We start from the raw sequence: 9,954 nt of genomic DNA, 5'->3' as shown, positions 1-9,954 counted from the left end.
AAATAATTTTTCATTATAATAATTTTTCTCTATCCACCTTTTCTATCCCATGCATGATTTTATACACTTGATCAAGTCACCCCTTAAATGCCGTCTTTCAAGGCTGAAGAGACCAAGGCATTGCAACCTGGTTTCATAAGGGAGGTGCTCCATTTCCTTTATCATTATTGTTGCACTTTTTTGCACCTTTTCCAGTTCCATTATATCCTTCTTGAGGTGTGGTGACCAGAACTGTACGCAGTACTCCAGTAACCTGAAGTAGCTAGTGGAAAAATACTGAAGTAGCTAGTGGAAAAATGTAGATGTATTTGATGACTGGACAGATTGTTTTTATGTATTCACACAAGAGTTACTTTTTTGTAGGACATTAGACAGCGGGGCATATTCTTTAGTGTGCATATTTAAAGATAAGCCTGTATTTTCAGATACTTTCCCCAGATAACCAGAAATGAAAATGCTATGAAGTACTACCAATCCCAGGCATAGAAAGTATCTTACCGATGTGACACTCAGGGTGACACACAGTATATGTCCTTTCGTGGGAATGTACTGTGAGGTCGCACTTTACATTTTGTGATCTGGCCCCAATTATCATTGTTAAGCGAATGAATAAAATTGAGAATGTAACATCTGCAGATCCTCACCTGTGTCCTGTCATAAACTCAATTACTCTATACCTCAAGCCAGGCTTTTGACATAAAAGGGAACAGGGAACAATTGGACAGGGACGGTAGGCACGCTGGTGCACTTATGCATGCCCCTTACTGACCTCTTAGGAATCAGGTGAGGTCAACAGTGGACAGTCTAAGACAGTGATTCCCAACCCTTTTTTTTGGCCATGCCCCACCTAAACGTCTCTAAAATCCCGAGGCCTCACCCCATGACATATAATTCTTATTATTCAAAATAGTGAACTACTCACGTGGAGGAAGCCTAAAAGGCCACTAACTAGGTTTAAACAAGGTTCCAGTTGCTCCGTTGGGAACCAGGAGTCTAAGGGTAGTTTTATTTATTTTATTTTATTATATTTTATTATTTAGATTTGTATGCCGCCCCTCTCCGAAGACTCGGGGCGGCTCACAACAAGATAGAACAAATCATAAATAATCCAAATAACTTTAAAATATTTAAAGATTTAAAAGAACCCCATATACTAACAGACACACACACAAGCATACCATGTATAAATTGAACATGCCCGGGGGAAGTGTTTCAATTCCCCCATGCCTGACGGCAAAGGTGGGTTTTAAGGAGTTTACGGAAGGCAGGAAGGGTAGGGGCAGTTCTAATCTCTGGGGGGAGTTGGTTCCAGAGAGCCTGTGCCGCCACAGAGAAGGCTCTTCCCCTGGGGCCCGCCAACCGACATTGTTTAGTTGACGGGACCGGAGAAGGCCCACTCTGTGGGACCTAATCCGTCGCTGGGATTTGTGCTACAGGAGGCGGTCTTGGAGATATTCTGGTCCAGTGCCATGGGGGTTTGGTGACAACCACAAAGTCAAGTAGTGAGTTCCAGGCATTAACCACCCTGTTGCTAAAATCCTATTTTCTACAGTCAAGTTTGGGTCAGTTCACTTTTAATTTGTTGTGTGCTTGTGTATTGTTGTGGTTGAAGCTGGAATAGTCGTTGACAAAGTAGGACGTTGTAGCAGATCATTTTATGAGCTATGCTTGAGACCTGCAGAAGGCGACCTAAGCATAGCTTAGATCAGTGATTCCCAACCTTGGCCACTTGAAGATATCTGGACTTCAACTCCCAGAATTCGCTGGCTGGGGAATTCTGGGAGTTGAAGTCCAGATATCTTCAAGTGGCCAAGGTTGGGAAACACTGGCTTAGATGACCATTTACTCAGAAAGAAGTACTCAGCACAACCATTTGGTTGGGGGGGAGGGGTCTGGAAGAAGCGAAATAACTTGCGCGGGGTTGACCACGTTGCCCCGAAACGAGCTTTTTATTCGCCGTTTTGCTGGCATTTGGTTTCGATCCCTCCTCCGGCCCTCAGAAATCAATCTGAATACAGTCTCTCTCTCCCTCACTACTCTCCAGCATTTTGCAAGCACCAGTAAACTTTTTCGCTGGCGATACTCGCGCGGCGGTGGCGCGCCTACTCAAGGCACTCGGAACGCGCCTCGGGCTTCTCATTCGGCTCCCCTCCCCGCTTCCTTTCAATGAGGAGGAAGAGGAGGAGGGAAAGCAGCTTGGAAGCGGCCGCGACGCTCCGCCGGGACGCTTCTGCCTTTCCCTTCCTCTTTTGTTCGGAGGGAGGGGGGCGGGCGAGATGCCTCAACTGCACAGGCCCAGGAGAATAGCCTGCGCCGAGAGCCCCCCCGAGGTCTCTGAGGGAGCCAAAGGTGGCGCTGGACACGTTAACCCCGGCTACACCAGCGGAGATGAAAAAGGGGAAGGCTCCCAAGGGAACGGCGCGACGGCGGCGGCGGGCGTAGAGGACCAGCCGCTACTGAGGGGGATTTTTGAGGTGAAGAAGAAGAGCTGCGACGTGGTGCTGAGCGCCCACAGGCTTACATGGAGCCCTATCAAGCCTGAGAGCCCCCTAGGTGAGGGCTGTGCATCTCTTTGAGGGTATCAGTGGAAGAGGGAGAGTGTATAATGTCCCCTCCCACTCCTCCCCTCCCCTCTTCCTCCTCCCCCTCCCTCCCTCCCTCTCCTCTTCCCCACCCCACTTGGAACAAAACTCCCAGCCCCTAGATCAGTGTTTCCCAACCTTGGCAACTTGAAGATATTTGGACTTCAATTCCCAGAATTCCCCAGCCAGCGAATGCCAAAGTTGCCAAGGTTGGGAAACACTGCACTAGATTTATCCCTACATAAGTTATTAGCTGTGGTCATACTCGCTGATTTTAATGAAATTTGAACTCTTCTTCCCTGCCTCGGAAGTACAGGTAGTCCTCAACTTAGGACCGTTGGTGCCACACAGTTGCTAAGGGAATCCCTGCAGCTCTTAAATTAGTTACTAGGTTGTTAAGTGAATCTGAATTTCCCTATTGACTTTGAAGGTCACCAAAGGCCATCACGTGATTCTGGAAGGCTGCAACCCTTGTACTTGTGAGTCAGTCATCAAGCGCCCGAATGGAAATCACATGGCCAGGGGGATGCGTTAAGGATGAAAAAACGGTCCTAAGTGGGGGGAAAAGGTCCTCGGTGATGTGGTAGCTTTGAACGGTCACTGAATGAACTTTTGTAAGTGGACTACCTTGTAGGCATTGCTCCATCTTAGTGTTCCCTCCAGCCCCTTTTCACCCAATGGAAAGTTTAATGGGAGCATGGGATGGGCAGTAATAACAGGAAAGCCAAAGGAAAGTTTGGTTAACACATGTTTGCCAGTGATGGGTTATGTAGAAGGTAATGTTAGGTAGTATATGGTAGTTGCAAGGAGTGAGAAACTTTCTTAGTTTCACCTCTGTCTTCTATCTGCAAAGGTATATGTGTGTGTGTGTGGGGGGGACACCCACCCACTTTCAAACTGCATTTTTACCTAAACACCTTGCTTCCAATGCTACCTTTCAGATAAACACAAGCATCTTTGCTGTATGTTAAGTTGCAACCACTTTTACTTATTTTCTCATTGCAAAAAGGAAAAGAAAAATTATAAAGACCTGTTAAAGTCATGCAATTCCCTCTCATGCAGTCTCACCTGAAAAGCAAAGATTATTTTATTTGTAAACACTGACATTTCTCTTCTTGTTTTCCAATTGAGCCTTTTCTTAGTTCTTAACCCTGCTTAAATCTTTTTTTTTTTTTGGATGGCAGATTAGTGGTTGAAAGAAAAAAACATTGCCCCATTTTTCTATAGTGGGAATAAATGTCCTTTGTATTTGCTGTGGTAGGCAAGGTTTATGCAAATCATATTGTTCTTGCCCTAATGCCAACATCCGTGTGGTTGGGGCTGATCTTGAAATGCAGTGTTTTTTCCTGGAATAGAAAAATGCAAAATTTCATCATCATTTAGAGCTTTTGGAAACTTGGACATTTTCAATAGGGCATGGTTTATTTTACAGCATTTCTAGGACACCCAGTTCCCAGTTGGGAGGCAAATTAAATGGCAGTGCAATGCACTAAAATTATTGGTGGGAAAAACAAAACATCATGGTACCTCACTTCAATTAAGAACAGAATTTGTGGCAATCCTCAATCTTGTGTTCCTTTATAGTAGCCTGGTGAGAAGGGGGAGAATAAGTGGTTTGGTAACCTAATTCCCAGAATATGCCTGCATAGAACTGAGATAAGTAATATTATTTATAATGTAATATAATATTGTATAATATAATATAATATAATATGATTTGTATTGCATTGCATTGCATTGCATTGCATTGTATTGTATTGTCATAATGGGAAACTGCCAATTTACTTTGTAGGGCTGATAGGGTACTAGAGGAAAGCCCATGGAGTCATGCCACATGATGCCCTTAGTCAAAGTAGGGAATTCAGGGAGTTGATGAAATCAAAGCAAATCAGGCTCTTAACTACAAGCTCCACCCCTAACAATGGAGTGACTGTGTGTACTATTCAAAGTAAATGAATGGGACTCTGTATAGAAGGAATTACACATGGAAGTCTGCATGCAATTCACAATCTTGTATTACCAAGATTCTGTTCAGTAGAATTCCTGTCATGTGAGAGGACTTTCATTTGCACGATGTAGGCTTTTTTATCCATTATTGTTGATAAACAATTAACATCACAATATAGAGTAAACTTGTATCTTTTAATTTAAGAATAATAGCAGTAGATTCATTTTCATGGAAAAAATTTCTTCCCATTAATGATACTTTAGAATATTAAAATATTTAAAATATGCCCCTGATTATCTTGCATTGTGGTTGTTGGGCCATATTTTATATGTGCTATAATGTCCTATCCAAAATATTGTAATGTACAAACCCTATATATTAAAATTATAAAAGGACAGTTATTTTTGTTGACTTGGTCAGCACAGCAATTCAATTTGTTCTATTTTTATATATATCATAACTTTAATCAGTTTATTATTTACAGAAAACATGAATCCTGTGAAATGTAGCTTACATAATTTAAAATGTGCTGAACTTAGCTTTTACTGAATAAACACTGGTAGTCTTTTTGAGTTATTTTTATGTTCTTATGACAATCTTCTGTTGAATCAAATGTGTTACATTACCTGTGTGTTTGATACATACATTACCTCTACCATAAGGTTCTGCTATTATGTTAGACACCAGCTGATTTTATGATAGTATCAGATTTCTTTCACATATGTTTGTTTTGTACAGATGAACTCAAAGAACATCTGTTACTTTTGTGGTGGTATCTGCTGCTTCCTTTCAGTATTTGACCTTTTAATTATAGCTAACAATTTGCAAAACCTTTAGTATTTTTCTCCTATGAGTTTCTTTGGAGAGAGGCAGAAATGAATTTTACTAAACTTAAAGTAACATTTGCATATTTAATATTTAATCATTAAGGTTTTTAAAATGGAAAATATCCAAAGAATCAGAAATTAGGATTGTGTACACTTCAGAAAAAATTAGGAAGAAACTTTTCAGACTTTCCATGAGTATAGCATTCATTACAGTAACCCACCATTTGAATGGCATTTGTGTAAACCTAAAATAGATACAGATGCTTTAAAGGGCTAACTCATTAAAGATAAAGGAAACTCTTAAGGCGGTATCATTTTCCCCCAAATTTGCGTAGAAATCTGATACTTTGACTTCCTTAATGAATAGAGCGAGGTAGGCTGAAATATTTTAAAATAATTTTGGGAATATATGCAGCTTTAATGAAAAGAGAATATTATATCCCCCCCCCCTTTAAATAACTATAAGACTATAAACATTCACAAATTTCCCAGAACTATAATAAAATATTTCAAATATTTTAAAATTATAATTATAAAATTATAATTTTTTAAAAAAATCAGGGATACTAATAATAATTGGATCAGACTATAATTCTACAGTCAGAAAAATCTGTATTAATGTGATATTTCAGTGCATTTAAATTTACCACTAGTAGGACGGCCATGATAGTTTTTATAAACTAGTATTTGATATTTTGAGGGTGAAAATTTTGAGGAAATCAAAACTCGTAACAACATTCTATGGTAATTAGCATAACTATGCAGTACAGTGATCCCTCGAGTATCGCGAGGGTTACGTTCCAAGACCCCTCGCGATACTCGATTTTTCGCGATATAGTGGTGCGGAAGTAAAAACACCATCTGCGCATGCGTGCCCTCGCGCATGTGCAGATGGTGTTTTTTACTTCCGCACTTGGGAAGACCCCCGCCCAACAGCTGAGGACCCGCCTGCCCGCCGCTTGTCCGGCCGCCGCGCCGCTCGTGCCGCCGCTGCTGGCGCGAGCAACGCCGCTTCCCAGCTGAGTGGCGCGAGCAACGGCATGGGTGGGCGAAGGGCGGGCGCGCGGACAAGGGGCGCACGAGCGGCGTGGCGGCCGGACAAATGGCGGCCGCGCCTGGCGGCAGCACGAACAACACAAACAGCGTGGCGGCCGAACAAACGCACGAGCAACGCAAGCGGCGTGGCGGCCGGACAAATGGCGGCCGCGCCTGGCGGCAGCACGAACAACACAAACAGCATGGCGGCCGAACAAACGCACGAGCAACGCAAGCGGCGTGGCGGCCGGACGAATGGCGGCCGCGCCTGCCGGCAGCACGAGCAACACGAACGGCGTGGCGGCCGAACAAACTCACGAGCAATGCAAGCGGCGTGGCGGCCGGACAAACGGATTCTCGTCCGACCTGCCCTCACCTTAGCTTCCAGCTGATGCTTCGATCCTTGGAAGAGGCCAGAGCGCCTTTCTGCACCACACTCTGCGCTCGGGTTCCTTTCCGGAAGATGGAAGTTTCTCTCTTTCCATCCTTTCTAGCAATACAATACTCGATGGTTAAAACCATTTTAACCATCGAGTATTTTATTGCTGGAAAGGATGGAAAGAGAGAAACTTCCATCCTTCCATCCTTTCTAGCAATACAATACTCGATGGTTAAAACCATTTTAACCATCGAGTATTGTATTGCTAGAAAGGATGGAAAGAGAGAAACTTCCATCTTCTGGAAAGGAACCCGAGCGCAGAGTGTGGTGCAGAAAGGCGCTCTGGCCTCTTCCAAGGATCGAAGCATCAGCTGGAAGCTAAGGTGAGGGCAGGTCGGAGGAGAATCCGTTTGTCCGGCCGCCACGCCGCTTGCGTTGCTCGTGAGTTTGTTCGGCTGCCACGCCGTTCGTGTTGCTCGTGCTGCCGGCAGGCGCGGCCGCCATTCGTCCGGCCGCCACGCCGCTTGCGTTGCTCGTGCGTTTGTTCGGCCGCCATGCCGTTTGTGTTGCTCGTGCTGCCGCCAGGCGCGGCCGCCATTTGTCCGGCCGCCACGCCGCTTGCGTTGCTCATGCGTTTGTTCGGCCGCCATGTCGTTTGTGTTGATCGTGCTGCCGCCAGGCGCGGCCGCCATTCGTCCGGCCGCCACGCCGCTTGCGTTGCTCGTGCGTTTGTTCGGCCGCCATGCCGTTCGTGTTGCTCGTGCTGCCGCCAGGAGCGGCCGCCGTTTGTCCGGCCGCCACACCGCTCGTGTGCCAATGTCCGCGCGCCCGCCTTTCGCCCGCCCACGCCGTTGCTCGCGCCACTCAGCTGGGAAGCAACGCTGGGGTTTCCCCGCCGCCCACGCAAAGGGGAAACCCCGGCAAGAGGGGGAAGACCCAGGGAAGCCACCCAGCAGCTGATCTGGCCAGGGGGAAGCAAACTCCACCATCTACGCATGCGTGGCCATAGGAAAAAAAATGGCGCACATGCGCAGATGGTGTTGTTTACTTCCGGGTTGAAAAATCGCGATATAGCGTTTCGCAATAATCGAGATCGCGAAACTCGAGGGATCACTGTATGCAAGTACAATTTCTAATTCCTTGAACCATGAGATGGGTGGCATATAAATTTTAATAGATAAACGTAATAAGTAAAATTATTAATTCTGAGCCCCAATGAATTTCAAAATTTAATTCATGTCTTTATGTACTGTTTAATACAGTATTATATGTAAACTTCCTTATTGCCTATTTTTTTAAAGGGTAAATTTGATTTTAAAAATTACTCCTATGCTTACTACATGTGTAATTATACCAACATATATTTTTTTAAAAACGGAAACGATAATGTGGGGTTTTTTAATGATAGCATTGAAATTAGTTTGCTATATTCACTAAGTGGTGATAGCATCTGTGGTGTAAAAGAAAGTATGCTTAGATTACTTTGCAGACCTTTTAATCTCTAAAACAACAGATGTTAGTCCTATCTAGCAATGTGTATCATGGCAACAGTGATTTTTCCCCCCAGGGAAATAATTGATGAAGAAATGACATAATTACTGAACCCAAGAATACATATTTGTTATTTATTGACTGATATATTTTGGTTATGATGATATTTTTGGCAAACACTAATGTAAAATATGAAAAGAAATACTGGAAAAGTAATGATTGGTTATAACATGTAAATTGTGTCGTCCTCCCACTCCCTCCAGTTTTCTGATATTTCTGTGTTAATGATTATGGACTAGAGCCTAATGTTCATACACAAATGTTAATAAGCAAGATAAACCCATGTCCTTGTCACAGGTTAATAACTAAAAGGAGAGGGGAGTCCTGCTTAATAGGAAACTCTGAGAAGATAAAAATTAGAGGAGCTGAGTATAAGAGCTGGTCTATAGTTATAAAGATGACTATTGAGGACTTTCAACTCTTTTACTTCATGAACTCACTGTGTGCTTTATTTATTAATCCAATTTTCTTTTGTCACATTAGTGACAGTAGAATAGAAATACGTCCGAGCTTCATCTTGGTATTTCGAACAGTTGGCTGGACTTACTACCTGCTGGACTTTCTACCTGTTGAGATTGGATATCTTGTTGACAAGATGTGAAATATTTTTTGCCTTGCTTTGCCAATATAGACACTCCTTGTTTAGAAACCAACAACTTGGTTGTTAAGCAAAGCAGTCATTAAGTGAAATCACAAATGTGCTTCTGATTTTACTTCAGCTTTCCTTTACAGACCTGTGAAAGTTGCAAATGCAAGGATTGATCATAAAGTTACTTCTTAATCACCTTCTTATATACAAACAGCTGAACAAACGAGGATTATATATAGAATTTTGAATGTTCATTTCTTGGTTTGTGTATAGCAAATAATATGAATAAGACCCAAGACTTTGTAGAAGATGGTAATTTCTATCAATCACCTGAAAGCTGCAGTGAAAACAAAATTTGTGTAGCAGACTCACTTTATATATAACTAACATACATAGATAGTTACTGTTTTTTTTATATTTTCATAGCTAAATGTATTGCATGGTTTTTAAATGATGGGTTTTTAAGATGTTTTTTAATATTAGATTTGTTTCCATTGTAACATTGTTATTATTGTTGTTGTGAGCCACCCCGAGTCTTCGAAGAGGGGCGGTATACACATTTAATAAATTATTATTATTATAATTATTATTATTATTGAGTTGAGTTGAATGTATTTAGAATGTATTGAATATTGATTTTACATTTTTATTATTAATGAACTTTTATTTATACATCTTATATATCTATTAATAGATTTTCAATTTCAAAAGTTTTATTTCTGATCCAAGAATTTTCCATTCTTAATTTTATTCTTTGTTATTATTTATTGTTTTATCATAGAGAATAAAATACAAAACAGTAAAACAAACAAAAGCACACCTTTAACACTAACAACAACAAATTTTATGGCTAATCTTATTCTTAATGAATCTTTTTGTAATACTGCAACTGCAAGTACCTTGCATTGGGACATAAATATGGAACTCTGTAGGTAAACGAACACAAAATTTAAACCGAAATATTTTTTGTTGTTTGAATAATAATAGTTTTTTAAAATTAAGTTAATAAATTGTGCTTGATCTAAAAAAGATAAACACCAAAT

The 9,954-nt window shown here is 41.9% G+C and overlaps 1 protein-coding gene across 2 annotated transcripts in view; it reads left to right on the top strand.

Annotated features, from left to right (window-relative positions):
• Nucleotides 1-2,188: 2,188 nt before the first annotated feature.
• Nucleotides 2,189-9,954, top strand: part of CERKL (CERK like autophagy regulator) — a 48,882-nt gene continuing 41,116 nt past the window's right edge. Inside the window, exon 1 of one of the 2 annotated variants that reach the window (XM_070731875.1) lies at nucleotides 2,189-2,553. In XM_070731875.1, coding sequence (XP_070587976.1) covers nucleotides 2,277-2,553 — 277 coding nt within the window. In that variant the 5' untranslated portion in view covers nucleotides 2,189-2,276. The remainder of the gene's footprint in view (nucleotides 2,554-9,954) is intronic. The other variant, XM_070731876.1, reaches the window with a different exon arrangement.

This window comes from Erythrolamprus reginae, chromosome 1, assembly GCF_031021105.1.
Source record: "Erythrolamprus reginae isolate rEryReg1 chromosome 1, rEryReg1.hap1, whole genome shotgun sequence".
NCBI classification, from domain to species: domain Eukaryota; kingdom Metazoa; phylum Chordata; class Lepidosauria; order Squamata; family Dipsadidae; genus Erythrolamprus; species Erythrolamprus reginae.
Note: the sequence above shows the minus strand (reverse complement) of the source record. Positions and strands in the feature narration are given on the sequence as shown.